The 26,219-nt window shown below is 39.2% G+C and overlaps 1 protein-coding gene across 1 annotated transcript in view; it reads right to left on the minus strand.

Moving 5' to 3' along the window:
• Positions 1 to 913: 913 nt before the first annotated feature.
• LOC109464754 (zinc finger protein 280D-like) overlaps positions 914 to 26,219 on the minus strand; it is a 34,624-nt gene continuing 9,318 nt past the window's right edge. The window contains exons 8-24 of the mRNA XM_019761828.1: positions 25,367 to 25,588; positions 23,963 to 24,059; positions 22,741 to 22,855; positions 19,233 to 19,304; positions 18,006 to 18,190; positions 15,789 to 15,907; positions 15,137 to 15,224; positions 14,403 to 14,602; positions 11,591 to 11,834; positions 11,326 to 11,395; positions 11,117 to 11,138; positions 10,579 to 10,755; positions 9,583 to 9,705; positions 7,122 to 7,273; positions 6,435 to 6,512; positions 3,611 to 3,784; positions 914 to 2,009 (exon numbers count right to left, since the gene is read on the minus strand). Of these exons, the coding sequence (XP_019617387.1) occupies positions 1,082 to 2,009; positions 3,611 to 3,784; positions 6,435 to 6,512; positions 7,122 to 7,273; positions 9,583 to 9,705; positions 10,579 to 10,755; positions 11,117 to 11,138; positions 11,326 to 11,395; positions 11,591 to 11,834; positions 14,403 to 14,602; positions 15,137 to 15,224; positions 15,789 to 15,907; positions 18,006 to 18,190; positions 19,233 to 19,304; positions 22,741 to 22,855; positions 23,963 to 24,059; positions 25,367 to 25,588 (3,066 nt within the window). The 3' untranslated portion in view covers positions 914 to 1,081. The remainder of the gene's footprint in view (positions 2,010 to 3,610; positions 3,785 to 6,434; positions 6,513 to 7,121; positions 7,274 to 9,582; positions 9,706 to 10,578; positions 10,756 to 11,116; positions 11,139 to 11,325; positions 11,396 to 11,590; positions 11,835 to 14,402; positions 14,603 to 15,136; positions 15,225 to 15,788; positions 15,908 to 18,005; positions 18,191 to 19,232; positions 19,305 to 22,740; positions 22,856 to 23,962; positions 24,060 to 25,366; positions 25,589 to 26,219) is intronic.

The following is a 26,219-nucleotide window of genomic DNA, read 5'->3' on the forward strand; positions in this document are numbered from 1 at the left end:
AGTATAATATGTGTTAGTATATAAAAAAAACGTTATCTAAAATAACACAAATTTGGTGAAAAGATGCTACAACAGTTGGAAATCGATAGTCTCTTTTTTTAACAAAACGTTCTACTGATATATTACCGGTTAATAACCTAAGGATTTATCTGCTACATCTCAAGCAATACATTGTACAGTAATCTACTATGGCAGGGCTTCTAATTGCAAAATTATGGTAATAGCAATCAGGTTAGGTTCAATTACTACAACATGACATATATGGGCTTGCCTGGTATACATTGTAGCAGTGTCTCACCACACATATTATCATCAGCTTGAAGTAATATTTGCCAAGTGACATAACTACAATGTACCAGTAACAGCTTTACAAGGCTCTGTGTCTGTTACCATTTTTTTCGCTTTCCAATGCACTGTTCCAAATGTTTCAGAAAATAATAGTCTTCATTCCTCCATACCAATAACTGTTTAAGTGGTATACTGTTTGCAAATAGTGGCATCCTTGATGATGAGTTAAGACCCATGCCATCTTGGTTTTCACTGTGTCACTGTCCATCCTTCTTGACAGTTTTCTTCTTCCTTAGGCCACGCAAATTTAATTTGTTGTTTCTCGGATTGCCCTGTCCATTTTTTTCCGATTTGCAAAAAAAACACAAAAAAACTAGGTTCTAAATCAACTGCAAAATGCACAATAAACGACATTCTGGCTCGAACGGTTGAAGAAAGTCCTCTTCTTCCTAGTTGTTAAAGTTTTTTCAATGTAACAATACAACTTTGTTTCATTTCAAGTTCAAAATATATTGTTTTAATTATAAACCAGCCTGGTATGTTCACTTCATGGCTCATATTGTAACATTTCAGGCTATTATGGGTGCCATTGCCTGTTTTTTTTTTTTTTTTCTTTTTCGACCTGTCGCTTAATATTTTTCTGGAAAAACAATCTGAGAAGCAACAAATTAAATTGGTGTGGCCTTACTGGCTTCTGAATTCTCCACATCAACCTTGAACTTCAGGTTGCCCCCCGAAAAATGCACTGTTATGAGTAAACATTTCAGTCTATGTGCCTAAGAAAGCATCAGGTTCAAATCTGCTGTTCTAGGCTAGTTTCTGTTTTATCTGTAACATCAGCATTGTTTGTGACCTCTGGTACTGGATTCCCTTCTGTGCTGGGTTCTGCAACAGTACTGTCAGTAAAGCCTAGCTCTTCTACGTGACATTCCCCTGGGGTGTCTTGTATTGCCTTGGTGGCAAAAGTCTCTATATGTTGTGGACTGTTGCCTGAGACCAGCGAATCATCTGAGAGTGATACAGTGTTTGTTTCAACTTCAGTACAATCCTTATTGGTTGGTTGATTGTCTTCCTGCTCTGTTACATCTGAGTTAACAGTTCCGTCTGTATCTTGCAGTGTTTCCTCCTCTTCTGCAGAACTGGTGTCTCTAGCTGGCTGAGTTTCTTCACGGATTTCTCTAACCGACTCCTTTGCAACATCTTGCTTAAGGCCAACAGTGGGCTCATTTGAAACAATCTCCTTGTTCACAGTCTCTTCACTGATATTCTGTTCAGCGTTGTTCTCGTCTTTCTCTACTTTGATAGTTATTTCTGTGCTGCAGGCTTTAGATGCATCATCTGTTGCAGTACCGCTGTCTCCTGCTATGTGGAGCTCTTCTGGAGTCTGCAGTTCCATCACACTGTCAACCTCCTCTTTCTCAACTTTGACAACTATCCCATCATTGTGTCCTTCAGACGTGTCTTCTGCAGTACTGATTACTTCTGCATGGGGGCGCTCTGAGACAGTGTTGCTGCTGATGTCTGCTGCATCAAGTCCAATGCTGGCCTCCCATTCTTTCTGTTCATCTCTTTCCTCGTTATCACTTTGTTGGTCTTCGTTGTCAGCTGTGGAGGGGTCTTGGAGAGCGGTGAACTTTAAGTTGTCTTCATCGTCAACAGCTATGTCATCATCATCATCATCAACCACAACTATAGGATCTTCTGGTTCCTGTTTTATTGAGCTGAAAACAAATGAAGACATTATCATTATAAAACATACCCTCCACTCACACATGTATGCATTGAATCAAATTCGATTCAATTCTTCTAGAAAGGTACATTTGCATGTGCGGTCAAAATCTGGTCAGACTGCTCTCTGGGAATGAATATGTGACTATATAAATCTTGTCAGGTTCAACCGATTTTTCCAGTTATATATTTTGCAGGGCTCAAAATACTGGGTGCATGTGCACCTTAGTGCACCCAAATTTGGAGCTGTGCACCCAATTTTTTTCTGTGGGTGCACTGGTGCACCCAAACATTTTTGTAGGTATTTTTTCACATATCAAATTATAATAGTATGCAGGATATTCTTACATGGGGCATCTAAGTATCAGAAAAATAACAAAACCTTTGTTGTAGTACTTGTTTACATGTAAGATTTTGAAGTTAGCTCCCATTTCAGATTCAAGCTCAGAAGAGGAGCACTAAGACCTATAATTAGGTTTTGTTTTATATGGTGCACCCCCAAAATGTTTTGTGCACCTAATTTTTTAGGTTGGGTGCATCAGTGCACCTATTCCCAAAAATGAATTTCGAGCACTGATTGTGTCAACAAGTTCTGTTATTATTAGTTCATTTGTGACGCTGAAGAAAAGTGGTGGATGTCACTCAAAACGTCTGGAAATTATCTCCGTAATTAATCCAGTAGTAGAGTTTGAATTTAATATATGAGTATTGTTTTTTTTTTATTCAACAAATGAAAAGAAAAAAAGAAGTGGAACCATCCAACTTGACAACATAAGTCAAATCAAACCAAAGTAACTCAAATTTACATATGGAAGTAGTATGAAATCACAATAAATAGGTATTATGATTTAGTAATACAATATAATTGTATAATAACGAAAGTCAAATCATAAGTCGAATCAACCAAAGTAACTCAATTGCACATATGAAAGTAGTATGAGATCATAATAGATAAATATGATTTTAATTAGTAAATTATATAATATATAAATATAAATATTGTATGACAAAATATACTTTAAACACAAAATCCGCCCCAATTGCCAAGATGGTTCTCCAATTTGTTTTTACTGATTTGTTTATATGAGTATTGTTTACCTGGATGTCTAACTTTCATCAACATAAACTTGGCAATAGTTGGTACAAATTAAGAATCGATGAACATTACTTAAAACAAAACACTTTTGGCGCAGAACTAGATGACATGTATTAAACCCAAACAGAAACTAGAGAAGTAACATTTGCAAAGCAAGTGCATAATGTTTACCTTGGGACATGGTCTGCTCTGTTAATTCTTACTCAAACACATTCACATATACTACTAGTACATGTATATGGTGACAGGAGCAGAACAGACCATGAAATTGCAACATTATGTAACCCAATACCAGTCACCATGGTGACAAACGTCAACATATCATGTCATTGGTCAGGTCAGAGGTCACTGCTTGGAGTAGAAGATGAAGAAGAGGAAGAAACTGAGCAAAAACAATATGTTTTGGCCTAAAGCCAAAAATGAAAATCAATGCGCGCGTGGATGTCATCCATAAAATTACATTGGTGTGGCCTAAACATAAAAAACTGAGAGCCTTACACAGTGTAGGTGTCCTCCTCCGCTTGACTCTGCTGAGGCCCACAGAACTTGATGTGTTGTGTCAGCGGCATGCGTAGGTTAAAGTGCAGGTCACAGTGAGGGCACACAAAGAACCCAGGAGCCATGTCATCTTCCTCCTCTTCTTCTGTCAGGTCCACAAACTCCACACCATCTCTACAGCAACAACACAAGTCGCATGTCATGTCATGTGGTGGAATTGTAACAGTGGGGGGTTTATAGGTGCTACCAACTGACCCGGCCGATGGGTCTAGACCTTTTCGGCCGAGCGGTTAGAGTGTCTGGTTATGAAGTTCTGGTGCCCGGGAGGTTGTGGGTTCGAACCCCGTCCCGGGACCAGTGGGGTTTTTACTGTCTCCTCCTGTTTCTTACAGTGGTTCCCACACCGGCCCTGGGAGTTCTGGCAAAGAGTGCCGCTCCAGGGATATCGAATTCGGAAGATTCGAGGACGAATCTTGAAAAGAAAAGGGGGAGCAGTGTAACAGTGGAGGGTTTATGGGCGCTACCAACAGATTTGGCAAACAGGTCTAGACCTTTTAGCGGAGAGGTTAGAGTGTCTGGTTATGAAGCTCTGGTGCCCGGGAGGTCGTGGGTTTGAACCCCGAGGTCGTGGGTTTGAACCCCGGCCCCGAAGGGTTTTTACTGGATCCTCCTGTTTCTTACAGAATGGTATAGGGTTTGAATCCACTGACATTCCCCTACTTTGTACATGTACATGTATGTTGTGCCCTAGCTAGTAGAGGGATAAATCTCTTTGAGTACTCTAGCGGACAAAAGAGATCTCATCACAAAGACCAAAAGAGAGCTGGGAGAGCTCTGTCCCCATTAGAAAAGACTCCAAAGAGAACTGCTGTAGATTCCTTCTTGACACCTAAGGTTGGACCCCCCTCAGATACAGGCAATTGTTTTGAACAATAGACAATTAAATGGGGATTAGCATCTAAACCTTTACAATGACATAAAAACAACAACATGGCAGCCATGTTTTCACAGGTAATTTTGAAAGAGACTTTTCAAACAATGGGAAATTTACGTAACAAAACAGTCGTAAACAAGAGCTCCGAGATCTCAAACCTCCATGAAATATGGGCTTGATATGTAAATGTAAATTTGTTCTTTAATTACGCAAATGACCTCTGCATTAACATAATATATGCATCGTGATGTTAACTTTTGATTAACTTAAAGATGTCCCAAGTATGACATTCCCATCATTCACCATTGAGAAATCATAGATTTTTTGCATTAATTATGCAAATTAGGTCATCATTTAAATAATTAGTATCTGTTGATGTTCCATCTGCCATAGGTTACATACATTACATGTATGAAAGTTCTATAATGTAAAACACTGTAATTATAGCATTTCCTCATTAATTATGCAATTAAAGTCCTCATTTGCATAATTTGCAGTTAATTATGTACATCTCTCTGTCAGATACCTACACACCAAAAATGATGAAAATACGCTGTTTCTATCTGGACTTATTGGCTTTCAAAGATTTCGCCCGAAGGTCCCCTGCAGTTCCTGAACAAGCTGCTAGGGGGACCAAACCCACACCGCTTATTCCTGACAGGAAAAGCCATCTGTCACCAAAAATTCAAGACCATAGCATGTTCAGGACCAAAGATACAAAAACCGGAAGTTCTGCTGCAGTACCAAGGTCATCCACCAGGAGGCCCATATTTGACCTCGACCTTTGTCTTCCTAAGACTTATCAGCATACCAAATATCATCACAATCCATAAAGGCGTAATGAAGTTATGCTGACTACAAAGTTGCGGAAACACACACAGACACACACACACACAGACGCCGCTAAAAACAATACCTCCATTTTTCATGGAGGTAAAAAGAGACTTGTAAGAGACTGGACGAGATCTGAGATAGCATTTGGGAGAACGATACCTAATCCAAAGAGAACTGGTGAGTACTCAATTGTCCACTAGATAACTCAAAGAGATTTATCCCTCTACTGCTATAGGGAAAGGCACTTTACATGACTTTCCTCACTTCACTCACTTGACAGTTAGAAATAAGTGCCTAGTTTGGTCAGGGACATTAGTCGGACAAGACATTAAATGGAGGTCCTGCTACATGTGGAGGTATAATGCTAAGAGAGGAAATATAGAGTTATAAATCAGATACATTGTATGACTGTTTTGCAGTTCATGTTACAGTCAAAACTACAGTTAGCTCTAAAATGTGAGCAGACCAGACGACTAATACTTCATTTTATTGACTTTTAAAAAAATTTTGCTTTGTTTGTTCATGGAGTTTCACTACAACTATTTGTTGGTTACAGTGTAGGAGGTTATGGTGAAAATGTTTTATTAATATTGTCTTAGCTTTTATACATGTAATAGTGTACAAAATACTTTTTTAAACCAGGTTGCCCAGTGGGCAACCTACGGCAAAAATTAGGTTGCCCATCAGAATTCTAGGTTGCCCCACCTATAAGTTACTACTTTCCTCAAATTTTAGTAGTAATGTTACATACATAAGCCTCTGACAATATTTCTAACAGCCTTTGTTAACTGATACTAGTAATAGCCATTAATACCTAAAATTAAAAAGCATCTGCCGGATACAGTGATGCAAGCCAAGTGGGCATGATTTTAGGGGGGGGGGGAGGATTCTTCAGAATTCAGGTAGCACACTGGGCTACCTAGGTTCAAAAATAGGTTGCCCAAAGTAAAATTTGGTTGCCCGGGGCAACTGGGTACCTAGGTATTTTGCACGCTGCGTAAGGTAATCCTGGGTTTAACATTGATCTTCGATATAAGCGTTATTGCGTATACATACCCTGAAATGTCTGTCCGTGGTCTCTTAGCAGACTGTAACTCATCAGTGTTTTGCCTGTTGCGGAAGTGTCCTGTGAGGCTGTGGGAAGACATGCAACAACTTGAAGGTCTAGAAATTTGTCCTTGACAAAGACTAAAAAAAGTAAAAATTTGAGTCAGTCTACTAGTTTCTTATTTTAGACAGTACAATGTAAACTTGCTTAAACTTTGTCCAATTTTGCAGTTTCAATTTGCTTCTTTCTTCCTTTCTTTCTTTATTGGCAATGGCAACAGGTCAAGACACAGGTTTTCAAGGCAGTGTTAACTGGTATTAGATAGCCCACATATACAAACGTGGAGACAAACATGAAATAAGAAATCTACTATAAATACAAGACCTGAAATAAAGATAACATATCAACTGGTTACAAAGTACAGTACTATAATACATAATATAAGAAAATCAAGACATTCCCAACTAGCAGCAATATGTGCAAAGAGTGGAGATACTACATGTAATTGCGATGGATGGAAGGCTTTAGATAAAAGTTAAATATGAGCGCAAGTTTAAAAGAAGAATCATGACAAAAGGTGGTTTCTGCGGTGAGCCTTGAATTGACTGAGAGTGGGCTTCATGATGAACACACTGAGATGAACTTTCACCAAATGATTGCAGATCATTGACTTCATGCTAGGAGGCGCTTTTTACCTGTGCACATTGATTTTGAGTGGGTTGGACTGTAAGAAGCAGGACTTGTGGTAGCAGGCCTGCAGGTGCTCCGCCATCTCCCTGCCACCTGATGTGGTATAACCGCAGCCGCAGGATATGTTCACACCTGTCTCGCAGGTGTACATATTCACCTGTGGGAAAAACAACGGGTGATTATACCATAAAACTCCTTCCTCTGTAAGAGTTAGATTTCAGAGCCATGTTGTAGCAAACCTCAATTTTTTTCTGTCACCTCAATTTTGTTTCAAGTAACAGAGCTCGAAATACAGGGTGCATGTGCACCTTAGAGCACCCAAATTTGGAGCTGTGCACCCAATTTTTTTTTCTGTGGGTGTACTGGTGCACCCAAATGTTTTCATAGGTTTATTTATGTCGAGATGTTAAATGCATTAGTAGTACTGCATACAGTATATTCTTAACATCTAAGTGTCAGAAAAATAGTAAAATCATTCTTGTACTACTTTTCTTAAGAAATGAAACATAATTAGGTTTTGCTTCCATTCTATGTATTTCATTTTATTTTTTTTTACATATACCACAGTATGCATGGTGCACCAGTGAGATTTTTTGCACTCAAATTTTAGGTTGCCAAAACTGAATTTCGAGCCCTGAGTAACATCATGCACCAAAGGTCAACAATCCTAGGGGATTCAGGGACATGTACCCTCAGATAGATTTTTCAATCTTGACCATTTGAAACACTATTTTCTGCATTTTGAGGGGCGATTTTGGTTGACTAGATTTATGTTTAGCTTATTTTGGCATCTCTTTCTACATTTTTACACCAATATTTTTGACCAGATCATGGAGTTAAAAGACATGTTGGTAGCTCCATGACCAGATTGGGCAAATATTTTGTCATCAAACACACACATACACAGACACACACAGACAGACAGACACACACACGGAGAGCCAAACAGGCAGACACACACACACACATACACAAACACACAAACAGCCACAAAAATAGAGACACACAGACGCAGATGCATATGACAGACACAGACACACACTCAGACACACGACAATGCACTAGCAAATACATCTGGAGGTGACTACATGTACAACACAGGGCTCAAAATTCATTTATGGGAATAGGTGCACAAAACACTTTTTTGGTGCACCATATAAGATAAAATAAGTACAATGTCAGCAAAAACTAATTATGTTTCATTTCTAAAGAAAAGTAATAATAATCATGACTTTATAATTTACACTTAACACTTTAATGTTAAGAATATGCTGTATACTACTATACATTTAACATCTTTACATAGAACCTACAGAAAAATATTGGGTGCACAGCTCTAAATTTGGGTGCACTGAGATTAGCCTGGGTTCCAAACCCATAGCACACTGTACACAAAATATCTCAGTGAGCCTGGGTCTGGCCGTGAGAGTTAGGAAAGGCTCTCAGCCATGGGGAGGAGAAGTTGTGATTGATGACCCCTCACACCACAGGTAGCCTGTTACATGGCACCACCATTGGTCAGCAGGAGACAATCTTGGGCTCAACAGTTAATCATTAGCCAATTTTCTAGATGTATTTGGAGTTTATTTTCCAAAATAACTGCAGAACTTAGTTTAACAGTAGAAGCAGTGTACAACCCAGGATTTCCTGTCTCTTTAGGTAACAGTCCTCTAACACACAAGGACAAAATACACCTTATTTACAGTTTTATCTCATCTGCTGGTGAAGATTCAAAGATAAGCTGGGAGTTTTTAACCAATCATAGCAGAGGTGTAAAATTGCTTCCTGCTATGCCACCAATGGGGCCTTACGCTCAGATACTGAGCGTTGGACTGGCAGGTCTATCTGACCCTACCAGACCCATGCTCACTGAGATACTTTGTGTCCAGTGTGCATGCTATGTAGTGATGCATACCTAAACCCAATTTTAGGTTCAGGTCTGGATTAAAGTCCAGAGGTTTAGGTTCAGTTCCGGACTAGTAAGTCCGGAATATATGTATGTGCCATGGGTGGAATGTATATGCCATGGGTTTAGGTCCGGACTAGTAAGTCCGGACCTAAACCCATGGCATATACAAAATTGCATGTTGGCAACCTTGCAATGTTATCTGGGTGAAACTTTGGCCACATAACATGGAGGCCGGTACTTGACGATGCCCCATGGCAATGTTTTCTTCATTTTGCAGCAAAGATTTTGCAATCTACGGAAGGTTTTAGGTGGTTTGGAAAGAAAAGGGGGATGTGACATGGTCTTTTATGGTAATAAGTCCGGACTCGGTTCTTGACTTTTAGGTTTTTTTGGACTTGAACCTAAACATTCTTACAAGTCCGGATTGAAGTCCAGTGAACTGGTATGCATCACTAATGCTATGGGTTTGGAACCCAGGCTACACTAAGATGCATCATGTACCCAGTATTTTGAGCTCTGATATAATACAACTGAGACAGGATGTGACATGACTGTACCTGGAACATGTTTGCCGACACTACGCGCTGTCTACCGCCCGGGGCCTGGTGTCGACAGATCATGTGATCAGCATACGCTCGGGAACAGCAAGTGCTGTACCGACACTTGGAACAGCTCACGTACTGCAGACAGGGAAAATGTGGGAACAGTTAGTGACATAAAGTTCTGATTAGGAGCATCCTCTTAGATGGGATGTAAAGCCAGGGTTTCTTTACTGTATTTCTTTATTAGACTTCACCGTAACAAGATGGAGGGGGAGACAAAGTCAAGTGATGATTACTTCTTCACCTTGTCTCCCCCACAGACATACAGATAAACATATTCACAATATTTACATAAAAACATACAAAATATAATGCAAAGAAGATATGATGAATATAATTCAATATACAATATCAGAGCAGATTAACATGGCCTTGTGGCAACACATGTAAAGCAGTTAAAGAATGAAGTTCATTGCAAGGAGTGTCAACATTGTGAATCTCACTGAATCTGTTGTGAAAGTGATTCAACAACTGCCGTTTAAACACAAGCAAGTGTTGAGGCTGGGAAACAGTAAGGCCTAGTGTAGAACTTCCTCCTAAGAGGAAGTTCAGGGCTGGAAATACTGAGTGCATGTGCACCTTAGTGCAGCCAAAATTAGAGTTGTGCACCTAACTTTTTTCTGTGGGTGCGCTGGTGCACACAAATATTTTTGTAGGAATTTTCAACATTAGAAGACTACTATACCGGATATTCTTGGTCTCTAAGTATCAGAAAAATAGTAACATCTTTGTTGTAGTATTGTTTCAGATTTTAAAGTTAGCTCTCATTTTAGATTCAAGCTCAGAAGAGGAGCAATAAGACCTGCAATTAGGTTTTGTTTCATATGGTGCACCCAAAAAATTTTTGTGCACCTAATTTTTTAGGTTGGGTGCACCAGTGCACCTATAATCCCAAAACTGAATTTGGAGCCCTGAAGTTAATGTACTCTATGATTAAAAACATATACTAACCTTCATGTAATGTGAGCCTAGGTCCTGTATGGTGGCCCCACACTCCAGACAGGTGTGTGTGCGGTTGTCCTGTACAGGTCGGCAGGTCAGGTTCAGGCTACGTTTGATTCCTCGGGGCATACCGGCCACTCCGTACTCCGTCACACCGCCACTACTGCTCGCAACAACGGACGGGTCCTGAAGGAATGACAATGACAATAAGAATCATTATGATGTTTATTTGCACATTCATGCCCGTGAGGGCTAAGCGTAGTACATGTAGTTTCACGTGAGTCGTACAGACACTAAAATTCTACAGAGGTGCTACACTACATCAGTTGCATACAGAGGGATGAACATACATGTACATGTACTAAGTTAAACATAGAATATATTCAACATACAATGTAGAAAGAAAGACAAATTGAGTTAAGCCCCTGTCTGAGGAAATGTAGAAATGGAGTTAAATTTGAGTTAAATTTTAGTGAAATTTGACCTTCCTGTCCCAACCCCCTCCAGTAAAGCCTGTCACACATGTAGAACCTGAGACTATTCTTACTAGACTGGCCATGCCTACTTTTCTGTAGAAATGGAATCAAATTTGAGTTAAATTTTAGTCAAATTTGACCTTCCTGTCCCAACCCCCTCCAGTAAAGCCTGGCACACAATTGTAGAACCTGTCTGAGACTATTCTTACTAGACTAAGGCCATGCCTACTTTTTTATCTGAAATGGATTTAAATTTGATTTAAATTTCAGTCAAATTTACCTTCCCATCTCAACCCCCTCCAGTAAAGCCCCTGTCACACATTCAGAACTGGTCTGAGAGTCCAGTCTAACTAGATTTAGGCCATGCCAACTTTTTATATGAAACACATCAAATTTGAGTAAAATTTGAGTAAATCCACACTTCGTAAAAATCTACTTCTCTGGCCGGTTACTTGCAAACATGCATGCACACAGTGTAATGAAACATACTAGTTAATAAAAATAGAGCACTTAGCTAGTCTAGTATTATTTAAAGTCTGCAAAACATTGTATTTTCCCCAATACCTGTGTTTTGTTGCCCTTCTTCAGAAACTTGAAGTTGAGTTTAGCGTTCTCTCGGTGATATTTGACGATGTGTGAACCGGCGAACGACACGTGGTCGTGTTTCCTGTGCTGCTGCAGCTCCGATGTGGAGTGAAACTGGAGCCGACAAGACTTACACTTCTTCTTGTCACTCTTCCGGAAGTGTTTCAGGCAGTGGACGTCAAACGCACGGCACTGGACTATTATCTGTGGAACAAAAATACTAGTGTACAAAATACTTTGGAACCAGGTTATAACAAGCATAAGCTACGCCTGATCTCTTATTGTATAGAATGTTTTATTTGATTTTGTATAAGTTATTTTGTCTCTGCTGCTACCTTTCAGTTATTTAAAATTAAATGGCTGATCAATTTGTTATATTCATCTTTTCCTTGGATTGGAATTATGATCAGTAAGACATTATGTTCTATTCAGTTCTTTAAGTTATTTATACCTTTGTTAATTTTGTTGGCACCTTTGTTGTTACGTACAACTCTGGATTATGTTCAGATTATTTTGTGCTTTTTTTTAGGTCGACCTCTGACCTCTCCTATTGATTTTGAACTTACTTTATTATTTTGTAATCATCATTATGTACAAGTTTTGTTACTTATGTTTCATTTTATTGACCCCAGGAAGAATAGTGCTTTTAAGCACTAAAGTAATGGGGATCGAAATAAACAAACAAACAAAAACAAACAAGGTCTCCCAGTGGGAAGCATGCTAGAGTGTCTCCAAAAAATTTAGTTTTAAAAGGCAGCACAAGCTTAATTCCTCAGTCATCATGATTGACACCAACTTCAAGTGACTATATTGTAATAACAGTATGTACACTTCCGATATTGTATGTATTTTACATACTTTTTTTGGGGTGTCATTTCTTCTTTAGGCCACACCAATTTAATTTCTTGCTGCTCGGATTTTTTCAGGAAAAATATGAAGAGACGGGGTGAAATAAAAAAAAAACAGGCCAAGGCACCCCATGATAGCCGGAAATGTTACAATATGAGCCACAAAGTCAACATACCAGGCTGGTTTATAATTAAAACATTAGAGGAGCCATGAAGGGGACCCCCAGTACGAGCCTCCTACGAGAGCTCGAATGGGACAGCCTGTCTACTAGGAGACACTACCACTCCATGGTGTTAATGTACAAGATGACGCATGGTCTAGTCCCAGTGCACCTGCAGTCACTCATCCCCTCCACTAGAGGCGAACGGACTCGTCTACAGCTACGCAACACTACACATCTTCATGTTCCCCGCTGTAGAACGAAGGTGTACCGGTCCAGTTTTATTCCACATGCTTCTGCCCTTTGGAACCACCCTCCACAGGCACTGAAGGAAGCCAGCAGCCTAAACGACTTCAAGAGAAAGTGCAAGGATTACCTGTTCACTCCGAGACATAACCAGCCGTACAGACGTCTAGGTACTCGGTACTACAACATCCTAACTGCAAGACTAAGACTGGACTGGAGCCCACTAAATGCCACCTTGCACTTGATGAATATCAAAGACAAAATGTGCTCCTGTGGTACCTCTTCTGAGACTGTTTCCCATTATTTGCTACGCTGTCCTCTTTACAGCTGCCAGCGTCACATTTTAACCTCCACAGTAGAGCAACTCACATCACACCGTCTAACCGAATCTGTTCTACTACAGGGGCTACCAGGCTGTAACATGCACACAAACAAACAACTATTTGAGGCATTTGAAACATTAACTTCCACCACAAAACGTTTAGATGGCCCTTCCCGTGGTATCACATAAGTTAACCTTTTACAATCTTACGTCATACATGTATATATTTCCTCACATACTGTATTATATCCAATTGCCCTTGACCTCTGACCTCCAAAACATTAATTGCTATTATTATCTTGATTGAGTACTTTATTATGCTTGGTTGTATTTTATATTGATAACTGATTGATTTTAGCTTAATCTTTACTTGTTAGTTCACTGTATTAGTATGTTATTGTGTATGTTTAATCTTTGTATTGTCTGGCGCCCGAAATCAGCTATGCTGCCTGGGTGGCCAGTGTATTGTATCGTCGCAATCGAATTAAATAAAAATAAATAAAAAAATAAAAACATTAGATTTGAACTTTTAATGAAACAAAGTTGTATTGTTACATTGAAAAAAAATTGGAAAGAAAAGGACTTTCTTTAACCATTGGGCCAATATATGTCTTTCAGTAAGCATTTTGCAGTTGATTCAGAACCTGAAATCTTTTTTTTTCTTTTTCCAGATCAGAAAAATATGGACAGGGCGAATCCAAGAAGCATCAAATTAAATTGGTGTGTGTGGCTTTAAGTAAAAAGTGACTCCCACAGTGACTCATCTTCAAGCAGAATGTACAGAGCAGGTTCTTAGGTCCAGTCATGTACTTAGCTGTAAGAGCGTAAATGTACAATGAAGGCCTTTTATTTTTATCAATAAGTGTGGTCTGTGTGGTGTAGTGGATAGAGCGTCCGACTGTCAAGCAAGGAGACCCAGGTTCAATCCCCAGGGTTGGACCCAGACATGTCCGGACATGCACCCAGACGTTGTGCCCTTGGGAAAGGAACTTAACACGCATTTCCCCCCCTCAGTTAGAGGGATCCTGGACCCTTAGAGGGTTTTGTTGGTGTAAGGAAGAGCATCCAGCCGTAAAAATCTTGTTTCAAAAAAGACTTGTACTTAGTGCAAGCATGTCTAACCCCCAGGTTGGGGAAAATGATGTTAAATTCGGTTTAAAAAATTAAGTAAAAAGTGACTCCCACAGTGATTCACCTTCAGACAGAATGTACAGAGCAGGTTCTTGGTCCCGTCGTGGGTACTGCGGAAGTGTGACTCCACGTCAGACAGGATAGAAGATCTGAACCCACACAGTTTACAGGAGTACGGCATCTCACATGGCTGGTGCTCCTGTAACATGTGACTCTGCAGGGCCTTCTCTGACTTAAACGAGATCTCACAGATCTTGCAGAATGCTGGAACAAAACAAAACAAGTACGTACATGGCATAATAATAAACGGTAAATTACGCTGGATCTTGATTATGTTGTAAAAAAAACTTTGATATTTGAGTGCATGTATAGCAGTGTATTTGGTTGAATACTGCAAATTGGGGTTATGTTCACTATGTAGTCTTGCCACAGTTTTAATTAACTTTTATTTGGAATCATTATATTTTGGAATCATCAAATAAAATAATGTTTAAAAGGGCTAAATGTTGAATACTAGATACATGTGCAAGAGAGACAGTAAAACATGTATTTTATACATAATTGATAATTGGACAGCCAATATGATGAAGTTTTTGGCAGAAAAATACATCAATTTGCTAGACTAAGTATGCATACATCATTTACATGTAACACTAAAAACACTAAAAAAATTTACTTTTAAAATTTATTCATGCAATTTGATGCAACATATTTATGTAATATGCAAGTACAACCTTTCAGATAAACGTAACTGTACAGTATGTTTTTAAAATTTTTACCAAACAAATAATGACTTACTGTCAGGGTTTGCAGTATTGTGCATAGTCTCTAGGTGGCACTGCAGTTGAAATGGGGTCTCAAACCTCTTGAAACACCGTTGGCAGCTCTAGGTAAAAAAAACCACACTTCAAGTTAACTTTATGTAGATGACTCAACTTGTTTGGTTGAGTTTATGCTAACACACAACATGAGGCACAAAAATAACAGAAAATTAAAAGGACACAAAGTTTTTAAAAAAGGTTTGGAATGGAATCTTGACCATTCTTATATTGTGTTAACCTTCTAAAACTTCGACCCAGGGAAAAAAAGGTTATGTTTCCTGTGTCACTCAATGAAAAAAATTGGGGTTGGTAGGTGTTTTCTTTTTTATAGACTTGAGCAATTTCTATTGATCCAACTCAAAACTTGCATGAGGACATTTAATAATATTTCCAATCATGATGTCAATGATGGAAAAGTGATTGGCCAATGTTTCATCACTCAGGTGTCAGATCAATGTAGAAAAGGTTGATGTCTATAGTCTATAGTATAGGGTTGGCAGTTTTTTCTAGGGTCGGTAGGAACACAACACCACAATGAACATGCAATGTTTTCCTAGGCCTTATTAGAAAATGACGGCATCAACTGATGTTGAATTTTTATGTAAAATTAATATAGAACTCACGGTAACATCGCTGATATCTGGGTTCTGCTGGCGTTCGTGCTCGATGTGATGACGGATGTGGTTCATGTACTTGATGTTGGACTTCAGTACTTTACTGCAGGTGTAGCATTTAAACACACACGAACCTGGGGTGGGGGGAGGGGAAATATGTCACTGACTGTATAACAAATTGCCAGGGCTCGAAATACTAGGTGCATGAGCACCTTAGTACACCCAAATTTGGAGCTGTGCACCCATTTCTTTCTGTGGGTGCACCCAGATATTTTTGTAGGTATTTTCGTACATATTAAATGGATACAGGCATTTACATGTATTCTCCGTATCTAAGTGTGAGAAAAATAATAATTTAAATATTTGTTTAAGATTTTGAAGTTAGCTTCCATTTCAGATTGAAGCTCAGAACAGAAGAAGTACGATCTACTCTGATGTCCCGATTAAACGTACCGGTACGTTTATTTTTTTCGGCCCGAACGTCCACCCGGTACATTCTTATTAGGGACGGTACGTTTATTAATTTTTGGGAAAAACATTGTCCATACGTACCGCACCATCAGCAAGTGGCCGGCGGCCGCAAAATTCGGCAACACGTCACAGATAAATATTTGGTCCATGATAGCGGCATTTCCCATGAATATAATGTATATTATTTATTTTTCGCCTGCTGTCCATTTTTAAGTCCCAAAACGTCTGAAAAAGCACAAATTTGCCCACAAAACCGAAGGGGAAGGCGAGTAACTAATCGACGTATTTAGCACATGGCGGCCGCAAGTCCTTGTCAAAATCGGCAACGCGGCAGAAAAATGCCTGGTCCATTTTAGCGATATTTACCATGAAAAAAACGTATGTGGTTTATTTTCCCTCTGGTGTTAGTTTTTAGGTCCCGAAACCCCTAAAAAAGTAGAAATTTGCCCACAAGACGGACGGCCGACGTGGGGAGGGCGCCTAGCGCCTGAGCAGCATGACCCGTAAAAAGTCAAAGGTCATAGGGCACCCGTATTGCGCAATCACCGTAAAAGCGCCGATTTAGCTAATTTTAGGGCGTTTAAAATTGATACAATCACATTATCGATTTAAAAAAAAACAATGAGATGGAAACCAATCAAAATTTATGCTGAATAATATTTTTTTTCTTCAAAAGTTTTTTTCTTCAGAAGTTTTTCTTCTTCAGAATCCAGACTTTGACCAGACTAGACAATGTACCAAATAATTATTATGTTGAAATGGATTTTGTTGTACATATACTCATTAAACCCCTATATTTGTACTTAATTGGGCTTGATTTTCTATCTCTTAAGTTAGTCAGATTTTCAACTCAAGTTGCAGGAGAAGGCTACAAAGTGCATTTCAGAAGTGTAAAATGCAATAGCTTCTCCTACGGATTTTGTATTTCCCCAAAACAAGTACAATATATATATTCTCATTAATTAAAGTGATATATACTCACTAATTAAATGTAACAGTGAAAGATTTGCCCATATATTGGTATTGAAATAAAGAGCACATTTTAGTATCATGGACACACAGTTCACCTGTCAATTTGGTCATTTTCCGGGGGGTACGTTTATTCCGGAGGGTATGTTTATTAGACTTTGAAGATTTGTCCGGGGGGTATGTTTATTCCGGGGGGTATGTTTATTAGGGACATGAGAGTACATGAGATTTATTTTTTTTTATATGGTGCACCCAAAAAATTTTTGTGCACCAAATTTTTTTGGTTGGTTGCACCAGTGCACCTATTCCTAAGAATGAATTTCGAGCCCTGGATTGCTCATGGAAAAACAGCTTCCATCATGTGGGTAGGATAGCTGAATTAGAATCTAAAGGTTCCTGATTTCCATCTCTGACAGGACCACATGTCCTTCAAAAAGGCAATCAACAAAACTTTCCTCACATCTAGTAAGAATGAGTTTTGGTTAGGGTCGATAGCATCCTGTAAATCACTTTATTTGCTGTACAAAAGTTCATGGCCTTACAAAATTTGACATGTTCAGGAAACTACATGTAAATGTTCGTGGTGGGGGCAGGAGCACAAAAAAGATTAGCTGTAATGATAGATTCACAGTAAAAGTGACCGGGAAAACCACAAATTTGAATTAAATTTAAAGTACTGTGAATGTAAAGTGACTACTGTAACAGTAGAATACATGTACCATTTCAGAATCTGGAGCTTTGTATTTCCAACGTTAAGTCTGTACTCAACAGGACAGGTGTACAATTTCTTACCTTTATCTTCTGTACTGTCTGAAGGAAGCACACCCTCCTTCTTGCCATAGTAGTATTCTTCTATGGACATCTGGATCTGGATGGACTTGTACTGGGGAGGTGTTCTGTTGGGAGGGGAGGGTGTTGATGTTGGTTTGGACGTGGACTGTGGAGAGATGGCACTCAGAGACACAGGTTGGCTGGGCCTGGAGGGGAAAAACATGGAGATTACTGAATAGCAAAGTTCTTTGATCACAACCATTTATTTTTCACTAGCTGACGTTTCAATGACCGTCTGTCATCTTCATCAGGGCAATTCTGACTGGTTTACTGTGCACTGACGCTAGATGTTACTTGGTGCATTATTAAGTGCACTAAAGGTGTTACATGGTTCATAGTGCACTGTTACTTGGTTCACTTATGGTAGTTTTTACTGTTAACAACTAGTAACATCTAGCGTCAGTGCACAGTAAACCGGTCAGAATTGCCCTTGTGAAGATGACAGACGGTCATTGAAACGTCGGCTTGTGAAAAATAAATGGTTGTGATCAAAGAATTTTGCTATTCATTCGTTTAAAAACCTGATGAAATTATTTACGGATGAAGATTACTGTCTGAAAGTAAATATAACCACCAACACTTTCAGACAACTGTGATCCACTGAAATCTGGAGCCATTTAACTCTAAGCCAAGAGAAAGTTTTAACGCCATCCAATGCAATTTCAGGGCAAAACAAAACAAAGATATTCTGGATTAGGAAAGTTGTCTGATATTGACATTTAACTGTCATTTCTTTGCACATTTTCTTCAACTTTCATACTTTTTGAAATTTTGAAATCTCCCAAGAAACAAGCTGAGTTGACCATCTATTTTTGGGTACCACCCATAACTAGCAAGAACCAGCCTGTGATACAAAACAAGCAACCATTTTCTGTCACAACATTCAAGTTTTTTTAATCTTAAAGATTGTAAAAGATAGGGTTAATACATGCAATTCATTCAAATTCAGTAAATGTACTACTGTAACAAGAAAATTGACTTTAAAAATCCAATCTTGCTATCCTGAAATTGCTTTGAAAAATTAAATTTAAGACCTTATTAAATAATAGGATTCCGTATCTTAATGACAATCAGTCAAATAGGACCTCAAGATTCTCTGTCACCATAGAGACCAAGATTTAGTAAGGTAAATTTAGCCCACTTAACCACAGTCACCAATCTTTAACCTAGAGTCCGTAGAACACAAACCTCCATGTAGTTGTACCAGAGTTTGCTGAGTGGATGAAGGTGTATCTTCCCTTTTTAGAAATCTCACAAAAGCTGTTGACAATTTCAAGTATCGCATTTAATTTAACAGTAATTGTAACAGTTATTACTATTAGTAATGCTGTTGGGTGATATATATAGAATACAACACGGGGTATTCCGTATCGCCCGAGGTACCAGCCCGACCGCGCGTCGGATCGCCCGACGGCCGAAGGCCGGAGGGAGATCCGATCCGCGGGAAGGCTGGGACCGAGGGTGGTGCGGAATACACCGTGTTGTATTTTATTTATGTCATACCCACCCAAGAAAACGCGTCTTTCAATGCGAAATGAGCAAAAATTTGGTGTCCCTAAACCCAAAAAATGTGACAACATTAATTCCAACGTCCGGATTTTGTATTCGAATTTCCAAATCGGTGCAAGCAGTTAGGCCGAAACGCGTTCGAATCGTTCCACGGAACATTTGGAAGCCCCGGGTAGTACGCGTAAAGAACCCCCGGGCCGTACCGCTAGTTATCACACGGGCCGGAACACCCGTATCGAACGTAATCGCGGCCCAGGTAGGACATAACAGGATATACAAAATTGATTAACAGTGGACAGCTATTGTGATATACGTAACAAATACCAGCCTAAGTACATTGATATAAAACAGAAATATTAACATTATCAGCTAAAAAAGGGTTAGTATTTCTGTGAATCTGATGTCTATGTGCACATGTACCTGTACCTAACCAGCACCAGTCCATGTATACATGTACGGGTTATTATGGGTTCACCACAAAGTGGTGAAACCATATTGCTTTTTCTCATGATTCTCCTCCTCCTTCTTCTTCTCCTCCTGCCATTTCTTTAAATGGATTCAGCTTCTTCATTTTAGGGCCTAAGGTCCTGAAATTTGGTATGGAGGTACAGTGGGCAAATACCCCTAGGCGTTTTTTAAATTTTTGTGATACAAGCTTTTACAATCGTTTTATTTGCTTTTTTAGCGGTCCCCATAGGAAAGTACTGTGCGGGGGCGTACGCGCGTGACGTAATAAGAAAGAAATTCGGCGGCATGCCCATATATGGGCATGCAAGCATGAACCTGACGCAGCCTAATCTTTTCTTCTTGCTGATTGGCTGTTGGATTTGATTAGGATTAACTCAATTAACACCTGTTCAAAGCCATTCCATTTTGACAGTATGAACTCAAGTGTTTTGGTAGGTACAGCACAGGCCACGAAATACGCATCAATTTTCGAGGGACGTTCTGCGGGAGAGTGCAGGACGCTGTGCGGGACTTCCCTCGGGAGAGTGCGGGACGTCCTCCGGGAGAGTGCGATACGTTCTGCGGGAGAGTGCGGTACGTCCAGCGGGAGAGTGCGGTACGTTCTGCGGGAGCCAGACATTATGCTCTTCTCTGTTGGAACACGCAAGTTGAGGTCAATGACCTGCGCCCGGCCTGTAAACAAGATTGGACAGGGAGCGGCTGTAATATCAAAGGAGCCGGCGGCTTCTGCTAGCCGGGTTGATAGTTAAGTAACATCAAGGTGGTTCAAAAGCAAACCTGATAAAGAAGGAAACCCCGTAGTTAATAGTTGAAAGTCTTGGTGGCTTGAGGCGATCGATACCGCCATGCTGTTTACTTTTTATGACATACAATGCAGTGAGTGATGTGTATCGCACCGAGTTAGCTCGGTTGGAAACGCGCAAGGCGGCAATCCCAGGCATTGCAAGTTCGAACCCCAGTGCATCGGACATAAATATTTTTTAGCAATTTAACATTTTTAACAATTTTATAATTTTTAACAATTTTATCAGTTTTAACGATTTTAACAATTCTGCATTTTAACAATTTCAACTATTTTTTATTTTCGTTGTTTTGCTTTTAACATTCAAAAACTGATTGTTCTTAGTATCTTACTCAAGAATGTCAATAACTTGGAATGTTAGTCTTTTGTATTTTTCCAACATACAAACTAAAATCACTTTGATGTTGTCACAAAAGTATTGAGCTGACAAGAGAGAAGGAGTACGGTACTCTGCCAGTGTGAAGAATCTACAGAGGTATTACCAGTCACTAGTAGCAAGAGATAGACCACATTGAATGATGACGATGAGGACGAATCATATGAAGTACTATCATAGCTAGTACAGAAATTCTACTGCTTTACTTTACTTTCTTTCACTCTGTACATGCAATTAGCTCACTGGCATGATTTTAAAAATAAAGGTTATGATAATCATATTATATGTATAGCTTATTCAATGTATGGCTTCATAGTTTATGTGATTGTTAATAACACCTGCACAGAGCATTTCCATACTGACAGTATATGTCTTTATTCAAGTGTTTTGGTAGGTATTTCAAGCTTTTCTGCTCCAGCATTGGAATGCGGGGCATGAACGTTTTTTTTTTATTTTGAAAATCAACAGTTTGCATTATGCAATTAAAAATCCTAACCAATAAAGTAGGGAATAGCTATCCAACTGTTGTTTTAGTTGTATGTTACTTCATATTATAGTTATATCAATGTAAATCATTGTTTTCCCTTGTGTTTCTCATTCTTTCCCTGCCATGTCGTAAAATGTGGTGAACCCATCGCTGTATTTGCTCCAAAGCAAATATTGGCCTTTCTAGTTCTTTGCTGCATTATATGTTACCGCCCATGTGAAGTACAATGTGTAAATTAAAGAAATAATGGCAATGGTTTCCTGACAGATTTTTGTAATTCCAAATACTTCCTACTTTCTGAGTGGTGCAGGTAAAACTTGTCTGGTGCAGGCAATTTTCAATGTTGTATGCACTAGACTAAGTGCAGGTACTGTAAACCACTTTCTATTTGCAGTACTTCTCCACCCTGAATTTATCATTACACGAACAAATACATGTAATTCACCGACTTTCTTTCTTCAGTCTGCACCTGCAGCCACCATAATGCTGTGTACCTTAACCTACATTTAGGTTCAGGTCAGGATTCAAGTCCAGAGGTTTAGGTTCAGTTCCATATACAAAATTGCATGTTGACAACCTTGCAATGTTGTCTGGGCAAAACTGTGCCCACATAAGAGGGAGGCCAACACTTGACGATACCAGATGGTAATGCCTTTTTTTCCTTTTGTAGCACAAAGTTTGCAATCTATGGAAGGTTTTTTTTTGTAGTCAGTCCGGATCCAGAAATCAGTTCTTGACTTAAAGGTTTTTTGGACCCAAAACCTAAACATTTTTACAAGTCCGGAACCCATCCAATGAGCAGGTACACAGCACTAAGCCACCATTAACATATAGTTCTGTGAACATGTCAATTTTTCTCACACTGCGAAATTTTGATACTGCGAAATTCTACGTGGTCATGAGGGTTGAGCAAATGGCACAGAATATGGTTTGGCGAATAATCTAGTCTTCAAGTTCATTTCTTTACAATTTCGTCTTTTTTCGTAATATAATAAAGTGCTTTACATTGAGCAGAAAAAAGGATTTCGAGCACTGGTACAGAAGTCAGACTTACGCTGCGGTGACAGTCGGGCTGTTCTTCTTGCATTTCTGTCGATGAGCGGTGAGCGAGGCCAGGGAGAAGAACTTGGTGTTACACAGTGGACAGGTGTACGTCAGGGACGACACTTCTGCAATATTGGAATTTAGAAAAACAAATTCTTAGCAGTCAAAATACATTGTCAGAATAACGTGAATCATAATGGCAGAATTTTGATGTATTTTGCTAACAGTCTGAGTGAGTGAGTGAGTGAGTGAGTGAGTGAGTGAGGTGGTGAGTTTCTGAGTGAGTGTAAGTGACCTAGTGAGTTACCGAGTGAGTGTGAGAGTGTGCACGAGTGTGTTCATGAGTAACTGAGTAAGTTACCGAGTGTGTGAGTTACTGAATGAGTTAGTGAGTTACTGAGTAAGGCCATGTTGATTTGATTATATGGATGACATCCTCTGGGAGCCCCAAAACTGATGCGCGCATGCGAATAAAAAAAAAGTTTTGCAAAAAAAAAAGTTGTTTTCATTATGAAATCTACCTGGTCATGAGGGCTGAACAAATGGGACAGAATATGGTTTGGCGAATAATCTAATCTTCAAGTTCATTTCCTTACAATTTCGTCTTTTTTGGTTTGATTTTGGCATTCTACGACATTGGTATAGTTTTTACTTATTTTCTTGTAACTTACCGTATATTTTTGCTCATTTTACAACTGTTTTGTACGATTTACAGTATGGTTGAAAACTTTTCTTTTTTTTTTGGAAACGGCCGAAAATTAATGCGCGCGCGCGGATGTTATCCATATAATCAAATCAACATGGCCTAAGTGTGAGTGTGTGAGTTATTGAATGAGTTAGTGACTGAGTTAATGAGTGATTGAGTTAATGACTGAGTTGCTGAGTGTGAGTGTGTGAGATACTGAATGAGTTAGTGAGTGACTGAGTTAGTGAGTTACCAAGTGAGTGTGTGAGTTACTGAATGAGTTAGCGATTGAGTTAGTGAGTTACTGAGTGTGAGTGTTTGACTTGAGTTACTAAATGAGTGACTGAGTTCATGAGTGAGTTACCGAGTGAGTGTGAGTTACTGAATACATTGTACTTTTAATTATTAATTACTGAATGAGTGATTGTGAGTGAGTGAGTGAGTGAGTGAGTGAGTGAGTGAGTGAGTGAGTGAGTGAGTGAGTGAGTGAGTGAGTGAGTACATGTTAGTGGTTGTAGGATGTAAAGAGAAAACACAGTAGACTTACTGGTAGCTGATGTAGAGGCGTTGACTATAGCCATGGGACTGGGACTCTGCAGTGCCTGGTGTACAGCTACAGTTACAGGGCGGGGCAGTAGGGGAACCTACATGTACACAATACAGTCAACAGCATGTTAGGCCACACCAATTTAATTTCTTGTTTAATGAATTCGCTTAATTTTTTTTCTGATTTGCAAAAAAAAAATTCAGAATCAACTGCAAAATGCTCATATTTTTCCCTGAAAAGTTGAAAACAGTCCTTTTCTTCCTAGTTGTTACAGTAAAGTTATTCCATCTTTCAATGCAAGGGTATCATTAACAGTTCAAAATTCATTGTTTAAATTTTGAACCAGCCTGGTGTATTGACTTCATGGCTCCTATTGTACCATTTTGGGCCATAATAGGATGCCTAAGCCTGTTTTTACTTTTATTTTTTTTTGCCCGCCCGCTCCAATATTTTTCTAGAAAAATCCGTTAACCAAGAAACTAAATTGGTGTGGCCTTAGGGTTGGTAATGTACAATCTATCTTCATCAAATTCTAATACATATAATTGTAATTAAAAGTTGACCATTTACTGGATAGATTTACATGATCGTAGTATTATATTACATTATCCTTCATCTTTCATCAGTGAATAACTTTTACCAATACTTAGGCCACACCAATTTAGTTTGTTGTTTAAAGTTACAGGGCAAAATAAAGAAAAGAAACAGGCCAAGGCACACAATGAAGGCCGGAAATGTTACGATATGAGCCATGAAATCAACATACCAGGCTGGTTTATAATTTTAAAAAAATAGTTTTAAACTTTTAATGAATCAAAGTTGCATTCTTACATTGAAAAACGTACACAACTAGGAAGAAAAGGACTTTATTCAAACTTTGGGGCCAAATATGCCTTTAATTGCGCATTTTGCAGTTGATTCAGAAACTAAAATCTTTTCCTTTTTGGCAATCCAAGAAACAACAGGTTACATTGGTATGGCCTTACAGTGCTACAAATTTACTAAACCTATGAAGTTAAACAATCTACTTATAAGTTGATAACATAATCAGATGTTTCAATGCGATTCAATATTTGGCTTCCAACTTTCTCTTCTAGCACCATGATTTAACTCATGAGTTATGAAATGTTGCAGTCAGTCTTCGATAACTGACATGAAAACTGTAAGTGTCCTCATGCAAGTTTTACTTTGCTAAACTGTATTGTGTACTGTATTAACTGTATCATCAGAAATCGCCAAAGTCTTTAAAAAAGACAAAGGAACAAAGAAGATCCCTACTAGTACATACCAACCCTAATTTTTTCAGGACTGAAACAGGAAACACGTTTTTTTTCCTAGACTTAATCAAACAAACAAACAAACAAACAAACAAACAGAGTACTGAGTAGCTTAAAAAACCCTTACTTGACTAGTGCTGACAGTAGCAGGCTGGACAGTAGGAGATGGTTGGACCTGTGTTACAGTTGTGGTGTTGCTGGTGACAGAACTGCTCTCGGTACATTTCACATACATGACAGTCTTGTCCTGCATGATCTTAGCCACAACTCTGGGAGGAGGGAGGCCTTTCTTCCTCCTGCTGGGGACTGTGGAGACTACCGAGCCACTGGGCATGGCACTAGTGGAAGTCTGGAAGGAAAATAGGAGGGATTATATCATACCCGGGCCGCGATAACGTTCGATAACAGGTTCCGGACCGGGCCGTACTTTACGGTACGGCCCGGAACCCGTTATCGAACGCTTCCATGGCTTCCATAAAACGATTCAAATGCATTTCGCCCTACCCGCTTGTGCCCCTTTCGAAAATTCGAATACAGAATCCGGACGTTGGAATAGATGTTGTTGCATTTTAGCGTTTAGTGGCACCAACTTTTGGGTCATCTTGCATTGAAAGGCACATTTCCTCGGTCCCGGCCCTCCCGCAGTCGGGCCGGGACCTGCGATACCTCGGGCGATACGGAATACCCCGTGTTGTATTCTATATTTACAAAATATGTATAACTGTTATTGCGCATATATATATATACAGTGTACAAAATACTTTTTTGAACCACGGCAAAAATTAGGTTGCCGATCAAAATTTTAGGTTGCCCCACTTGTAAGTTACTACTTTCCTCAAATTAAGTAATGTTACATACATAAGCCTTTGAATATATTTCTAACAGCATTTAGTTAACTGATACTAGTAATAGCCATTAATACCTAAAATTAAAAAGCATCTGCCGGATACAGTGGTGCAACCCAAGTGGGCATGATTTTT

The sequence above is a fragment of the Branchiostoma belcheri genome, unplaced genomic scaffold (assembly GCF_001625305.1).
Source record: "Branchiostoma belcheri isolate BF01 breed outbred unplaced genomic scaffold, Haploidv18h27 scaffold140, whole genome shotgun sequence".
In the NCBI taxonomy this organism is placed as follows: Eukaryota; Metazoa; Chordata; class Leptocardii; order Amphioxiformes; family Branchiostomatidae; genus Branchiostoma; species Branchiostoma belcheri.